The following is a 16685-nucleotide window of genomic DNA, read 5'->3' on the forward strand; positions in this document are numbered from 1 at the left end:
ACTGCCGACTGCCGTCTGTGAATGTACCTGCTGCAGATTCCCCCGCCGGCCACTGCCTTGAGCCAGCCCTCAGAGCCAGGGGTGGGGAGGTTCCAGGGCTCAGCGGGACAGGTCCTTTCTTGGACACAGGCCAAGGTCAGATGACTGGGAGCACAGACTAAGAAGGAAAAGGCAAGCCAAGAGACAGAAGCAAAGAATGGGTCAGAACTCAAGGAGCAGGAAGATGAGGCCCCCACGTGGGCGGTGGAGGTGTGAGTGGCACTGGGAGGAAGGAAATGGGGAGAGAAGGGAGAGGCAGGGTTGTAGAGCGGTCCACCAGCCTCGAGGCTCCTCTCCTGGGCTCTGCCTCAGGTGACAGCTTCCTGCTGAGCTGGGTCAGGCAGAGGTTAAAATTCTGGTTGTGGTGAAAGTGGGTCCTTCCTGTCTTTTGGCAGGAAAACAATATCTTCTAAACTCAGTGTTGCCTTTCAAACTCCATATCGTCGCTCAGTGGCCACGGCCTGTCTCCCTCTAAGATCACTCAGGCGAAAGTGCCCAACACAATGCTTGGGACAGAGGGGGCTCAGGGAGGGTTCACACAGTCACGAGGTGTTTAAAATGGCCTATGTAACTATTCAGGTACACGTTGGTTTCTTAAAGTACACAGGAATGCAGGTTAGGTGTGAACTATGATTAGTTTTCGGACAGTCTGTGCCCTTCTAGCAGGGGTCTTTCTCCCCGTCTCAGCCTGCTAAAGAGACTCACTTGTTCCTTTATTCCTTTAAAGCTTTTATTGATTGCTTATTTTGTTTATTTTCTACCCCTGGATCACCCCTTTGGGAGCCAGTTTTGCTGGAGAAACCATTAACAGGCAGGTGGTTGTGTTAGAGGGGGACTTCTGTGTGTGGTGATGCAACAAACCCAAGAAGAGTCACAGGGAAAGTGAAACGATAGTCCAGCTCATCAGTCGGATGTACCTTTCTGCACCAGAGTGGCTTCACTGAATCATTAACTTTTCAGTTTAATACAATTCTGGCAGTCGCGCCGCTTTTGAAGGAGAGTGTCTCTTTCTGATGATAAAAGCTGCCGTTGGAGTGGAGTGTGGGGCCAGAGGCCCAGTGACACAGGAGGGCCTGGTGACGGTCCTCTCCAGTGGAATTGTTCTTGGGCTGTCCACGTACCCTGGGTGCTGGTGTCGGCACAGATGCTTTGCAGGACGTTGCTTTGCTTAGAGAACATGTGCCTGGAGACAGCAGTGAAACACTGAAGGAACCTGTCACCGGCCCAAGGGCTTGGGGACTCGTGGCCCCGAGCTGGTTTGAGTTGCACCGGGCCTGCTGGAAGGACCCACTGTCAGCGGCCATCTCACCCAGCAGAGCAGGAGGGCGAAGCTCCGCCCTCCTGAGAACCATCACAGGGGCCAAGGGCCTCGATGAATGTGATGAAGGTCGTCAGAGGGCTCTCTGAGGTTTCTGCTGGCCGGTTGGGTGAGCGGCCAAAGCCCCCAGTGTCGTCTCCTCACAGATGGTGCTGGGGTGTGGTGGGGGGTCACCCTTACAGAGGAAAAGAATGAAAAGGATGTCTGCAACTTGTGGTGATGTTTTGGAGAAAATTCATGCCATCAGGAGTTAAGCATGGGGAAAGGAAGGAGAAAGGTAACATTTTTAGTCTCCAAAAGTATAAAGAAAGCACTGGTTTTCCTGTTGGGGTTTTAACTGATAAAGCCTCCTCTGGCCCTCAGGTCACTGTGGTGTTTGTGACCCTGTGAATTGCAGAAGGCGTCCTCTCTGCCGCACAGGGGCCAACACAGTGCGTTGGATGCAGGATAAGCTTCCAAGTAGTGGCAAAATGACGCCAGCCTCTTAGAGAAAAACAAAACTGGATCCATGGAGGTGAGGCCATGACCTTCAGTCCAGTTGTCTAAAGAAAAGTCATGTTTAGAAATCCAAGTACAGTGATTAGAAATGCACTTTGTGCTTGCAGCCAGAGGCAGTTAGATGACACTGGCCAGGGAACAACTTCGCTCATCCTGGAGCTGTGGGGCACTCGTGGTCATGGCTGGTGTGTGTTTGAGGAGATACAGTTAACGTGAATAATCTATTCATGGTAAGCATGGGTCAGAGTAAGCTAAAACATGAAGATAAGGAAATATAGGAACACCTCTTAAGCCATAGAAATGCTTTAGCTTCCACACTTGAGAGAAATGTTTAGTCTTTCGAAATTTCAGAATAACAGCCCATCACATGGTAGGTGCTCTGTAAGTTGTTGTTTAATTGAGTTGTTTCCTGTCATAAAACAGTACGTGCTCATTGTGAAAATCCATGCACTAAAGTAAAAATTCTGAAATCCCACCACTTAGCATTTGGGGATATAACCTCTAAGACATTTTAGTGCATATGCATGTACATATTCTTTTACAGAACCAGGATTGTTTGGACATGGTGTTTTGTAAGCTGTCTCCAGATAAATAAGTTGGATCCTTCTATTTAGCGTCTGCGAAATGGCATATGTATTATCCTGGGTAAGGAAGAATTTGTCAATTCTCGTAGTTTCAGACTCGAGACATCTCATGTGCTGTCCTTTATTTAGCAGGTGTCTTCTGCGGAGGTACGCATTGGGCCCATGAGACTGACGCAGGATCCTGTCCAGGTACGCCTCCGTTCTCATGGGGCTTCGTTCCCAGAGCACGTGCTTCTGTGAGCAGCGTCTGAGCAGCCCATCTGGTACAGCAGACAGCCATCCTTGCCTCTACATATATGCCTGTACATAACTGTCCTTGCCCGTACATACATGTTTGTGAATAATACACAGTGTGTGTGTGTGTGTCTTGCTTGCTTTTATTAATGTCATACTTAAGGAATCAAATAGTTTTCTTGCAGACTTAAACATTGCCCTAACTTGGGTCTAAATATAAGTGCGTTATGGATTGTGAGAGAGAACAGCTCTTCCACCCAAATGCAGTCTGCTCCAGTCCTGCTGCAGCCGGAGGAAGGGAAGAGCATGCCTGGTGCAGGGCGGGGCTTTGCCATGAGCCGCAGCCGGCTGTGAATACTGGCTCTGCCTTGAACCAGCTGCGGGGCCTGGCAGTATCGCTCCACTCCCCTACCCAGTACCCTGTGTGGGAAATGGAGCTGCTAATGCCTGTCCCCCAGGGAAATGAGAGATCAGTGGAATAGCAGCGAGTGCCAAGAAGACCGCCTGGCCCTGGAAGGTGCTCAGTAAAGTAACTGTTGTTGTTAGCCGGGAAGAGAAAATGACAGAAGGCTCCCCTTTCTTGTCTCATGTGACTTGAGCCAAGCAGCCTCTGGGCTCTAACACTGAGGGAATAGCAAGTGTGTCCTCCCTACAGCTCCTCCAACTCCCCATGGCCCCTTTGGAGAAACGTGTGATAGGGGTTCGTACCTTCCTAATGGGGTTCTCAACCTTCCTAATGCTGCCACCCTTTAATACAGGTCCTCATGTTGTGGTGACCCCCAACCATAAAATTATTTTCGTTGCTACTTCATAACTGTAATTTTGCTATTGTTATGCCTTAGGCGCCCCCTGTGAAAGGGTCGTTTGACCCCCAAAGGGGTCGCGACCCACAGGTTGAGCACCGCTGCTTTAGAGGACTGTTACATCGCCCCCTGCACAGACATCAGCCTGGGAGGCCTACACAGGTGAACCTCCTCCTTGTGAGAACTGTAGCCTGTTAGCACCTGGAAGCTTGTCCTGCGCTTGGGGCCAGTGAAGATGCAGCAGAGATGTAAACAAATAACCAACACGCAGATGATGGAAAAACCAGCCAAGGAAATGTGCTGTTTGATTTATGAGCAAATGGAAAAGAAAATAATGTTTTACCGTTGCTTGGAAAAGGAAATGCAAAACTTGGGAAAGAAAAAAAAAAAAAAAAAAACAATAACAAAAGGAAGAGATTTAAGCTTGGGAAAATTTGATGAAAACAAAATGAGGAGCAGAGAGAGAGAAAGTTACTAAAATAAACATAAGCCACAACGATCTGTATAGAATACAGACAAGTGGAAAATTCCAGTAATCATCCCGGGTGCTCATGCTTTGTAGTCCATTTTGAATAAAGGCAATGACAAAGGACCTGATAACAGTATTTATTCCCAATGCAATGTCCAGAATATTTCTTGGGATTAGTATACACCTGTTAGTTTAATGTACTTTCATTTTTACCCTGTACTTACTGGCAATGAATACTCATGATAAGGAAGTCTCATTCTTTTACAAATGTAATTTGTCAAATTGTAAAGTATTTCAAATATTCATAAAGGTACATGTATATACCTATACCCACTTTCATCAAATATTGACAGTGTACCCTATTTTTCAGAATTTTTTCAGAAACGAAGGACTACAGATACTGTTTAACCCCTTATTTATCCCTTTGCCTAAGAGTAACCTCTCTTCAGAGGTTGATTGTGATAGGTAATTGTGTATTCTACACATGTATGCATCCACTCATAATATTTTGTTTTGAATATTTTAAAGCTTTATTTGAAAAGTAACAGGCTTTAGGCATCATTCTGGAATTTTCATTTATTTCCCATTTTGATGTCATATATAAGAATCCATCGCCTAATCCACGGTCACTGATTTACGCCTTTGTTTGTTTTCTAAGACTTTTATAGTTTTAACTCTATGGTCCGTTTTGAGTTAGTTTCTGCATTTGGTGTGAGGTAGGGCTTTATTCTTTTGCATGTGGATATCTAGTTGTCCCAGCAGCTTTTGTTGAAAAGATTCTTTACCTGTTGAATTGCCTTGGCACCTTTGTCAACATTCAACTGACTGTAATTATGAGGGTTTATTTCTGGGTTCTTAATTCTGTTTCATTGATATGTTTGTCAAGTATGCCAGCACCACACTGTCTTTATTACTGTAGCTTTGAAATGTGAGTCCCCCAACTTCCTCCTTATTTTTCAAGATTGTTTTGGGTTTGTTCTTTGCATCTTTATATGAATTTAAGGACCAGTTTGTTAATTTGGGGAGGGGAGGGACCAGTTGGAATTTTGATAGTGATTGCTATAAAGCTGTGCATCAATTTGGGGATTATTACTATGTTAACAATTTTGTCTTTCAATCTATTAACATAGATGTCTTCCTATTTATTTAGATTTTTCTTTAACTTCTTTCAACAATGTTTTATAGTTTTCAGTGTATGTCTTTTATATTTTTGTTAAATGCATTTCTGAAATATTTTATTACTTTTGATGCTATGGCAAATGAAATTGTTTTCTTAATTTCATTTTTTGGGGGTTGTTCACTACTAGTGTGTAGAAGTACAGATATTTTGGTATAGTGATCTTGTATTCTACAGCCTTGCTGAACTCTTATTAGCTCTTACAGTTTTTTGTAGATTCCTTAGGATTTCCTATATACAAAATCATGTCATTATTTCTTTTTTTCTAATCTGAATGCCTTTTATCTTATTTTAGTTGCCCAATTGTCTTGTTAAAACCTCCAAAATAATGGTGTGCTTACTTTTAGAAGATAACGTACTTCCAGATCTTTTCTCAAAGTGGGTGTACCATTTTACACTCCTGCAAACAATATGAGAGTTCTGGGCACTCCAGATCCTTGGTCGTATTTGATGTTTCCGTCTCTGCATTTTAGCTAATTTGCATTTCTTCATGCTGAATAATGTTGGACACTTTTTTTTATTTGGCTATTTGCCATTTCTTTATCTTCTTTTGTGAATGTTCGGTTAAGTCTTCTGCCTATTTTTAAATGGGTTGATTTTTTAAAAGTCACTGAGTTGTAGGAGTTCTTTATATGTTTATATCACAAGTCCTTTGTCATATTTATTTTGAGACTATTTTCTTCCAAGCTGTGGCTCTTCTATTCATTTTCATAAGTCTGGCTTTTGAGCAAAATGCTTAATTTTGATATAGTCTAATTCATCCCTTCTTTTATGGTCATTGATTTCTGTGTTCTAAGAATTTTACCTACTCCCAGCTTGAGAAGATAATTTTTCTTCTAGAAACGTTTTAACTTTACATCTATGCTCTACCTCAAATTCAGTTTTGTGTATGGTGTAATGTAGAGGTTAAAGCTCATTTCTTTTCCCATGTGATGTTTGGCTGTCCCAGCTCCACTTGTTGGAAAGGCTGTGTTTCTTCTGCTGTTACATTGCTGTGGCGCCTTTGTTACTGACCCCCCCCCCCCACCACCACCACCACCACCATCCTCACCCAAAGATCTGTTTTTATAGATTTGAGAGAGAGAGAAGAGGGGAGAGGGAGAGAAACAGTGATCGGTTGGTTGCCTCCTATACGCACCCAGTTGGGGATTGAACCTGAAATCTGTGTATATGCCCTGACCAGGAATCAAACCCAAGACTTTTCAGTGCACAGGGTGTTGCTCCAACCAACTGAACCACTAGGCTAGGGCTAGTTACTGATTCTTTAATATTTGTTGTTTGGTGGCTAATAAGGTAGGTAGTTTTAAAATTCATATTCCACAAAAAGCTTTTTTAAAAAGTGGATCTCTATAAGCCACAGAACTTATATGCATGTACGCATAACCAATGGACATAGACAACAAAGCTGGGGATGGGGTGGGGGGGAAGGGGAGGAGGGTGTCAATGGGGGGAAAAGGAGAAACATCTGTAACAAAACAAAATAAAAATAATTAAAATAAATAAATGAAAAGGTGTGTCTCTATTTGTTAAATACAGAGTTCTATATTCATGAATTAATTCAACCTATTTATTTATTTATTTATTTATTTATTTTAATCCTCACTTGAGGATATTTTTACATTTGTCTTCAGACAGAGTAGGAGGAAGGGAGAGAGAGACAGAGAGAAACATTGATGTGAGAGAGACACATAGACTGGTTGCCACCCGCCCAACCCCAACCAGGGCCGGGGCCAAACTGCAACTGAGGTACATGCACTTGGCTGAAATCAAACCCAGGACTCTTTGGTCTGCAGGCCGACACTCAAACCGCTGAGCCAAACTGGCCAGGGCTAATTCAACTTTTTAAATTATACTATTCAAACCATCTTCATCTTCATCTGTGACTGTGTGATCTGTTAGTTTCTATGGCAGGAGCTATGTCAATATCATCAACATCTGTTTGTATTTGCTGATATGCTGAGTCTGTCGTGTGAATGTGTTTTCTTAATTATGTATATTCTTGGTGATCGTGCCTTTTATTAGGCAGTGTCCCTCTGTAAACTTTTTCCTTAAATTCAGTTTACTTGTTGGTAATATTAACAGATCATCTTTCTTTGCTTAACATTTGTGGTCCGTCTTTTTCTGCTTTTTGCGTTCAGTTTTCTTTATAACCATACATCAACCATCCCTCTTGCAAGCAGCACATAGCTCTGTTTCTCTGAACCTCATTCTGAGAGCCTATCTTTTAATGAGGAACTCAATCTGGTCGCATGAGTGTGGTTACTGATACAGTGTCTTATTTTTGTATTTTCTGTGTTCTTACCATTTTTCTTTACTTTTTTCTAAAGTAAATTTTTTAAAAAATATATATTTTTTAAATATCCCTTAAGAGCCCCATTCCCCATTACTGAAAAAACAATGCTCTGTAATTTTGGATTTATTAGCTATATTATAACATACAAAATCTTTAACTTGTGCTCATAAACTCTGAAACAGTTAGGGAGCACCATGAACCCATCACCCAGTGCGAGAGTGGGGACGCTCCTGTGCTGCTGTGTTCCGCCTGGTTCCCAGCATGTGCACTTGGTCTCCGGTGACAGGGGATGCAAGAGTCCCTCTCTGAGTGAGGGACCAAATAATTGAGATTCTTTTTAAAAAGGTAAGAAGCTTAGAACTAAGGATGCTTTACTACTTGGTCTCATTCAAATGTAGAGTTTCACCCTGGCCGGTGTGGCTCAGCGGTTGCAGCATTGGCCCGTGCAGTGAAGGGTCACGGGCTCAATTCCTGTCAAGGGCACATACTTGGGTTGCAAGTTCAATCCCTGGCCCTGGTTAGGGCCTGTTCGAGAAGCAACCAATCAGCGTCTCTCTCGCATTGATGTTTCTTTTTCTCTCTTTCCCCCTCCCCTTTTCTCCTTTCCTTCCATTCTCTCTAAAAATCAATAGAAAAAATATTCTTGGGTGAGGATTAACAAAAAGCAAAACAAACAAACAAAAACGTAGAGTTTCACTCATTGATCCGTACAAGAGTCTGTGGGGTGGCTACGTGCTCTGTGCCGGAGCAGGGAAGAGAGGGTGCTTGGTCTCCCTGACCACCCAGCCGGGCCTGCTCAGTCCGCGTCACTATTGGTAACACTCTAATTTTAGGGGCAGTGATATCTAGTTAAGTGTTGACATTGCAACTGTCTTAAAAAAGGAATCATACTATGTCGTAGTGCCTTCGTTTTTGTTTTTTGCTTTCTTGGAGAAAAATATTCTGTTACTTCACTGGCATGCCAAAAATGTGAATTAGCTACATCAACCAGAGTCCTTAGGGCTTGGGAGGAACTTGCTTGATAACATTTCAGGATGTGTTTCTGAGTTCACCAGGGGAAATTTGCTGCCGCGTGAGGACACGTGAGGTGGGCCCCCGCACACCCCACGCGAGCTGGCAGGAGCACTGCTAGGAGTGGGGTGGGTGGGCGGCCAGGGAGAGGCGCAGTGTGGGCTGCAGAGGATGTCTCTCCTGGTGAGCGGCGGTGACTCACAGTACAAGTCATATTTTCCAGTCTTGGCAAGAAGATAAAAAGTCGGGGAAATGTTATGAGGCACTAGACTCACGTCAACATGATAACCTCTGAAAATCAAGTGGCCTTCCCTTCACCACCGCCTGAGGCACAGTGCTCCCCCGGGTAGAAGTGACGCGGTCCTGCTCGGAGCGCTGTCCCCCGCCCTCGCACTGGGCTTTCCCTCCACGTGGACACGGGCCCTCGCAGCGGAGACCTGAGCTTTCTCCTAGCAAAGCAACACTTCCCTTTAAAACTTATTTGTCCATATCTATAGACATGGATTGTTCTGAACTGTTATAGAGGAGATGTTATATGTTGGAGATCAGGCGGCCTCATGGGGAGCTGTTCTTCACTTATTAAGTGAAACGACCAGTGACGGAGACACTCAGACTTGGTGACTTGCTATGGTCAGAGATTCCCCTCTTGTCCCCTCACTGCTGCTACCGAGTTGTGTCCTCTACCTAACCCAGCCAGTTTGGTGGAGCCACAGAGTGCATAGGAATTTGAGTCCTATATTTCAGGGGGTAAAAATAATACTGTCAGAGAGGAGGTTACTTTACATAATGATTACACAGGCTCTGGGTCAGGCCGACCTCTGTTCAGATCTTGCTAGCTGTGTGGCTTGTGGGCGAATCTCTTAACCATTTCAAGCCTCTGTTTCCATATCTGTAAAATGGAGATAATGCCTACTTACTGCATAAGATATTTAAAGCACTTTCAGAATAATCTCTGACCCTTAGAAAATTCTCATCAAACTTGAGCTGTTACTAGCATCACTCAAGGAAGGCTTCCAAGCCATTTCTTCCCCAGATGAATTGACCCCTTCTCTGATCAGATTGGCCCATTCTTTAGTATTATGTGGATACAACTTACATGATCTATACATGTGGCCTGTTTCAGAAGCTCTTTGTTACCCAGTTTTGCTTAAAGCCCAACCAAGTATTCTGAAAATTGGGTGTTTAGTAGCTGACGTTTGCAATCCATTTGGAGATGCGTAGACACACCTTTATTTCAAGAACATGAATAATAATGAACACTTACATTGTTATCTGTAAGTTAAGGGAAAGTTAGTTTCGTCTTCATCTTTTTCATAGGTAGGCTTCATCAGAGGAAAATTTCACTCTAATATACCTATCAAAGATGGATTCCTGCTATCCTCAAAAAGATATTTTTCAGCACTTCCTTGATTAAACTTGTCAAAGGAAAGGTACAAGTATTTCTAGCAGAGCAAGAGCACCAGGGGGCGCCGTGGAAAGATCACTGAGGAGGAGTTGGATCACATGAGTCCCACTTTGCCATGCTTTGCTTTGTGATGTCACTGCCCTCATCTCTTGACTTGGCGTTGATGGAGCACCCTCAGAGTCCCTTCCTGCTCTGAGAACTCCTGAGAGTCTTGACCCCTCTTCCTGTCATTGCCACTGGGACCCCTCCAGGTGACCTGCAGTCTGCAGCTTCTCACACCAGAACCTGCACCTCATGCTCGTGGCCTTGCTCTTACTTTGTCATTCTAGCTCAGGCTGAAAGATGAATTAAACCTTCCGCGGTTTCAAGAAGCTTTACGTAGAGTTCTCCCTGGAGAAAGAGGAAGGCCCTGCATGGCAGTTTGAGGTCGTGGTAGTGAGATTTGAAAAGAAGTACAGGTAGCACTTACATTGCACACTTCCAATGTGCACAAATTTCAGAGTTTAGTTCAATAACACCAGACCTCCAATAACATGTTTCAGATTGTAGGACATCAGTGTTTTAACCATGAATAATCGCCTAAAGTAGGGACTTCGCTGCTAGGTCTTCAGTCCACAAACCGAGACGCAAATGTGCAGCTTGATCAGTGACCAGTCACCTGTTTCAGCGTCTGTGATTGGTCTCTGCCTGGCTACTCAGTCCCAGCACAGACAGCAAATGTGTCTCTCCATGACCATAGCCATGACATTACCCTAAAATAGATCGCTGAAAGAGGGACTTAGCCGAGAAAGATGAAAGTGCAGCAAAGAAATGAAGAGTGATTGTGGCAGAAGTGAAATCCGAATGGAATGTAAATGGGGTTAGAGGAGAAATAGCCCGCGGTGGGCATGTTGACTGCTGCCTTGGAGAGGTTCTGGACAGGCCGCCACAGGAAGTTAGTCAGTGCACGTTTATTGAAATAAAGAAAGTGGTTGTGACCAAAAGGACAAAATGTCCCAGAGGAAGTGACGTCAGCAAATAAAACCTGCACGTTCACTAAAGGAACTCAGGGGATATTTTATGACGTTGGAAGTACAGAGGATAAATGTTGGAAACTGATCCAAACTTCAGAGTTTATCATTCGCTAAGGCATAGAAAAGTTTTTCATTCTGCTTAGGGGTTGAATTATTGAAAAGTCGTCTTTCTGAATTTTTTATGCATGGAAAGGATTTTAAACACTACTCAAAAAAATTCTCGAGTGAATGCTTTTATCATATAAATACTCCTGTTTTAAAATGTGGGTTTTATTATTATTCAGGTAGTTTGAGGCCTGCAGATAAACAGACACCGTTGAAAAGATAGTTTTCTACTCACAGTCCCCAAGAGGAGGGGCATGCTGGCGCACATGGAACCACGGGACAGTCAGGGCGGGTCAGGAGGCAGAGAGAGTGAGGGGAATTGTGGGCAAGAGCCTTTATTGTGGCTTCTGTGGGAAGGGATGGTGAGGCAGCGTAAGCAGGTTTGGCTAGTTTGAGTCACTTCAGGGGGATCTGGGGCCTAGGGGTGGCCCCTAGTTGTCTGGTTCCTGGCCTGGACTGAGAGGCAGGTGGATCGTGGTCCAGAGTATGACAGCGTGGGAAAGGAGGTGGTGGGGTGTGGGCCCTGGGCTGGTTTGCACATGAAAAGTACATTCCTAGCCAGTTGGCTGTCTTTCCAGGGTCAGTCTGGCTCTAGACATCAAAGCATCAGAAATGCAGAAAATAACAACTCCCCACTTTCAACCAGTTCTGTAAGTTTCCATGTGAAATCCAGTTGAAGTTCCCAAAATGACCTACAAGGCCTTACCATGATCTAGCCCTCGCCTGTGAACTCGACTCTCTTTCCCACCCGCTCACCCGCCCCTCTGTCGTGCTGGCTTCCTCGCAGTCCCTTGAACACAGCAGGCCTGTGTCCCACTCACTGGAGGGGCCGGTGGAAGGGTTCCCTCAGCTTGGAATGCTTTCCTCCAGACATCGACTTGGCTTACTTTTCTGTCTCCTTTAGGCGTTTGCTTGTCCGCCACTTTCTCAGGGAAACCTACCCTAACCAGCCCCCTAATCCTGCCAGCAGCAAGCCACGCCGGACGCCTCCCCCGCCCGTTCTCACACAGCACCTGTCACTTTCGACGTTCTGTATCATTCTCTTATTTTTGTGCCTATCGTTTGTCTCTCCACCACTGCACTGCTCGGGGCCTTTATTTTGTTCATCAGCACACTCTAAACAATTAAAAACAGAGTCTGGCACGAAGGAGGGACTCGGGAAATGTGTGTTGAACAGTGACATTATTTTTCTGAAAGTGGAACTCTTTAGTCCTTTAAGGACATGTAAGACATGTGAGGTTAGTATCTGTAACAATGTCCAACATGGGGACAATCCAGTTGTGTTCTTATTGTATTTGTCAAATACTGAGACCGAGTGGTATAAAGGAGCCATAAAGTGTTGAGATTCTCGTCTATCAATCCATAATTCAGACAGACAGATGAGAGGCAAGAAGTTTTGTCACCTTTTCTGACTTTTAGGCTCTGCCTGTCGAGTTTCTCGTGTTAAGAGCATAGCTGCACAAATAAAGGGCTGTTGCCTTTATGCACAAAACAGTTTATTCTACCTGGTTTTGTTCACTGTAGCTCCCTTGTTAATAATTTTGTTTCACTGCCAAAATCCACAAAGCTGTGCCCTTCACTTCCCTTGGAAGAGTCACCCCATTTCTTCCTAGAAGTAGCTCTTTGGCCAGAGATTTTTATGTGCACCCTAGACTGTGGAGTGACGGACCCTTGCCCAGAGAGAGCCCGTAACAAGTATGGCTGCTTCATGTGCTACTGCTTGTGATTTCCAGACACATGCTAAGAAGAAAATGTCAAGAATCATGCTGAAAAGTATTATTTTTCTAGAACATGGCTTTGAGAAAGCAGGAAATGATTCAAACAGTGTAAAATAAATGACATTTATGATACAGTCAGGTATTTAATGATGTTAAGAAATTATTGGAGAGGTTTAGGTATGAAATAGTATTGTGGTTTTTTTGTTTAATTTTTTTGCTATTTTGAAAAGAGTCTTTATTTTTAACCGATGCATATGGATGAAATGATATGATATGCAAGATTGCCAAGTAATATAAAGAGCTGGGAAATTAGTTAAGGACAGAGATAAAGCCAGGTTGGCCAGGAGTTGGTTATTGCTGAAGCTGGATGATGGGCACATGAGGTTTATTATATTATTGTTTCTATTTTTTATATATTGCCAATTTTCAGTTAACAAAACATTTTTAAGGTATAGTTGTAATGGTTGGACAATTTTTCTTTTTTCAAATTTTAAATGAAACATATTTGATATTTCATCACAAAGAATGATATTGGCTATTGGCTTAAAGGCTCTTCATGTTAAGAAACTACCTTTTTGTTCCTAATTGTTTAAGCCAGAAGTAGATACTGAAGAATAGTAAACGCCTTATCAATGTCATGAGATTATTATATGTTTTTCTTTCTCTTCTTTTTAAATTATAGAGGATGTTTATTAAGGCTAGGGACAGTGGGACAAGGACGGCCTAGGGCAACAGGAGAGGGACTAGAGGGGAAATGAGCCCAGGCTGGGCTGCTTGGCTCACTAAGTCAGAGAAAGGAGGCCTTGGGGACATGTTTGGGGGTTTGACTGGGATGAACTGCCACTGCCCTGGTGTCAAGCCTCATGGGGTCCCTTAGAGTTTAGAAGATGCATGACTGTGGGGGAGGAAGAAGGGGAGGGGAAGGTGCAGGCATGTTCCTGGGAGAGAGTGCACAAGCCGGGGACCTTCCATACATATATATAAATTAGAAAGAGAGAAAGGGAGAGGGTGAGAGAAAGAGAAACATATACATGAGAGCAGAACATTGATCAGTTGCCTCCTGTATGCCCCCTACCAGGGATAGAACCCGCAACCTGGGCATGTGCCCTGACCAAGAATCGAACTGGCAACCTTTCGGTGCACAGGAAAATGCCCAGCCAACTGAACCATACTGGCCAGCGCAGGACCTTCATTTTGAGGGGTTTTAAAGGCTGGGCGTTTAGGGGAGGTCTTAGGGGAGGATCTCAACAGAATATTCATCACCTTTATGCTGGTGTACCAAAGCGAGATTTATTCCCTTGACTTCATCTGTCCTTGGGTGTGGTTGACAAAACACTATATGTTTTTCTTATTAGACCTGTTGATGAGGTGTAGTCTTATTTCTAATAATAGTAAATACTTCTTGTATTTTGCAGAAACCCCTACAAGTAATTATCCTTTCACTTGTCATCTTTACGGAGCAGCTAGTAGTAAGTTGCTGCCCATTGTGGGCATGGGGGTAGAGCAAGGAAGGAGACAGGGAGGTCCTTGCTGATCCGAAGCTCAATTCTAGTGCAGAAGATAGGCCATAATAAGCAAACAAATAAATGAACAAGTTCAGGTCATGGTAAGGCTGTCTCTGGTTTTCTGGCTGCCAGAGAATCAGAGTCCGGGAGCCCAGGGATGGTGAGGGGAACAAAGGGTGAAGTACTGCCACCTTCTTTTCATTGGAGGGCTGCACTCAGTTTGGTTTCATCAGCTTCACATGTCATGATTATTCATTCCAGACTCTGGCAAGGGCTGGGTGTTAGAACTAGTTTTTGAGATTGTCTTGAGTTCCTTTCTTTTTCTATATCTTTATATGGATTTAAGTGCTAAGTTCAGAGAGGTGGCCTTCAGGTACCATGAGGCAAATGCCACCTGCACTAGAGCCAGATGGGTGTATATGTGAACAGTGGTCTAACCTGCGTTAATTACCCTGTTAATAATGTCATCGCTTAATCTATTTTAAAACAAAGCTAGTTAAGAAGTTAAAAATAAATAACCATCCCTGGCCGGTTTGGCTCAGCGGTTAGAGCATCGACCTGCGATCCACAGAGACCTGGGTTCGGTTCCCACTAAGGGTATATACCTTGGCTGCAGTTTGTCCCCGGCCCTGGTTGGGTCATGTGGGTGGCGGCCACTCTATGTGTCCCTTTCACGTCGATGTTTCTCTCTCTCTCCCCCTCTCTCTCCCTTCCACTCTATCTGAACAAAAAATGGAAAAATGTCCTTGGGTGAGGATAACAAAATTAATAAATAAATAAATAAAATAAAAAATAACCAGAGTGATTGAGCACCTATTCTCTGCTCACTCAAGTCTCACAATAGCTTGGGTGGCATTGCTCTTATAACACCTGACAGTGGAGAAACTGTGGGCCCCAGAGAGGAAATGCTTTGTTCAAAGACACACCGGCAGCAGTGGGAGGAGCTGGTATTTGAACCCAGGAGCATCCCTCCAGAGGCCACATTTCTAACCAGCTCTGAGGATGACGATGCTGTCCCGGTGCTCTTTTCTGTGTGTTCCAGGTTCTGCTGATCTTTGCCAAGGAGGACAGTCAGAGTGACGGATTCTGGTGGGCCTGTGACAGAGCCGGGTACAGATGCAGTATCGCCCGGACCCCGGAGTCAGCCCTTGAATGCTTTCTAGATAAACATCAGGAAATAATTGTAATTGATCACAGACAAGCTCGAAACTTTGATGCAGAAGCTGTGTGCAGGTACTTCCCTTAATTCAATATACTCAGTAAATGTCCACCTAACAGCCTAAAATGAAATTCATTTGTAGATGTCTTTAGTTCCATCCAAATAGCACTAAAATATGTGTTGATGTTGCTGAGCAGTCTGTGCAGATTTCCGCGATGAGAGCTGTAGCTCCTCCTGTAGGTTTATCTCCTTCTCTATTATTTTACATTTGAGTTCCGATGCATTTAGAGGTGTGAGCTGGCTGCCACTGAAAACTGTGGGATTTTTTTCCCCCCGAGTATTGCTCATATTTCACAAAAAAAGCGTTAAAATTCACACAGTTCTTCTTATACAGATATGATTTGGATGTAAACCAGATACTTTAATTTTAATTATTCTGCCGCAAAATGAACATCAGAAATGTGTGAAATATACATTTTTCCCTGCCTGACACAGATGGGTGGATCCTACAGCAGTCACGGGGTGAAGGCAGCCACCTTGTAGCAGCAGAAAATCTTCCAGGGATCCAAGCCCCACTTGTTTACAGAAACTCTTGTGCTCTGGGGAGGAAACACTTGCCTGTTCATAAATAAACGCAGCCTCAGAGTTCGCTCTGGATGAACTGATCCATTTAGCAGAAGTGGAATGCTTTGAAGCTAGACAGGAAGAGGTCACTAATTAAATGCTAGTCCAGGATAGATTCCAATCACATATGGAGCTGGAATTTTCTTGAAAATAGTAAATGAAATGAAAGGTAGGGGCATGGCTTCTTAGAACCTTTGGTACCTTGACAAGAAATGAGGGGATTAAGAGAAGTTTCTTACCACAGGCATCACTTGGCTATTCTTTGACAGTTTTCAGTTCCCCAAGGAATAATTTTTCTTAAGGAACCTATTTTAATATGTTTTACTGGTCTCAAGTAATTTTATCTTCCTGCATAGGAATATTTGCCTTCTATTATGTATATTAATACATAAAATGCATCATAAAGTATTTGGAGGATATTTTGAGTAGTTAAAAATATTTTCCCTTTTTAAGGGGGAGGGGGGAATCAGTGGGGGAAAAAAGGAGAATCATCTGTAACAAAAATTAATCAATAAAAAATAAAAATAAAAATAAATAAATAAATAAATTCATTTAAAAAAAATATTTTCCCTTTTTAAATGATTTTCAGGGTACAACTGGGTCCTTCATAACTAAATATGTCTGCTTTCTCTTGGTCTTGACTGACTTTAATGACATAATTTTGTGGTAGAAATACCATAATCCTTTGCACATACATAGAATGATTTAAGAGAAGCTTCAGATGTAAAAA

At 43.4% G+C, this 16685-nt stretch overlaps 1 protein-coding gene across 2 annotated transcripts in view; it reads left to right on the forward strand.

Annotated features, from left to right (window-relative positions):
- The window catches only part of PDE8B (phosphodiesterase 8B), a 221371-nt gene that overhangs the window by 117879 nt on the left and 86807 nt on the right, over positions 1–16685 (forward strand). Inside the window, exons 2-3 of one of the 2 annotated variants that reach the window (XM_036279887.1) lie at positions 2572–2628; positions 15215–15405. In XM_036279887.1, coding sequence (XP_036135780.1) covers positions 2572–2628; positions 15215–15405 — 248 coding nt within the window. Of the gene's footprint in view, positions 1–2568; positions 2629–15214; positions 15406–16685 lie in introns of both variants that reach the window. The other variant, XM_036279886.1, reaches the window with a different exon arrangement.

Source organism: Molossus molossus, unplaced genomic scaffold (genome assembly GCF_014108415.1).
Source record: "Molossus molossus isolate mMolMol1 unplaced genomic scaffold, mMolMol1.p scaffold_m16_p_3, whole genome shotgun sequence".
Taxonomy (NCBI): domain Eukaryota; kingdom Metazoa; phylum Chordata; class Mammalia; order Chiroptera; family Molossidae; genus Molossus; species Molossus molossus.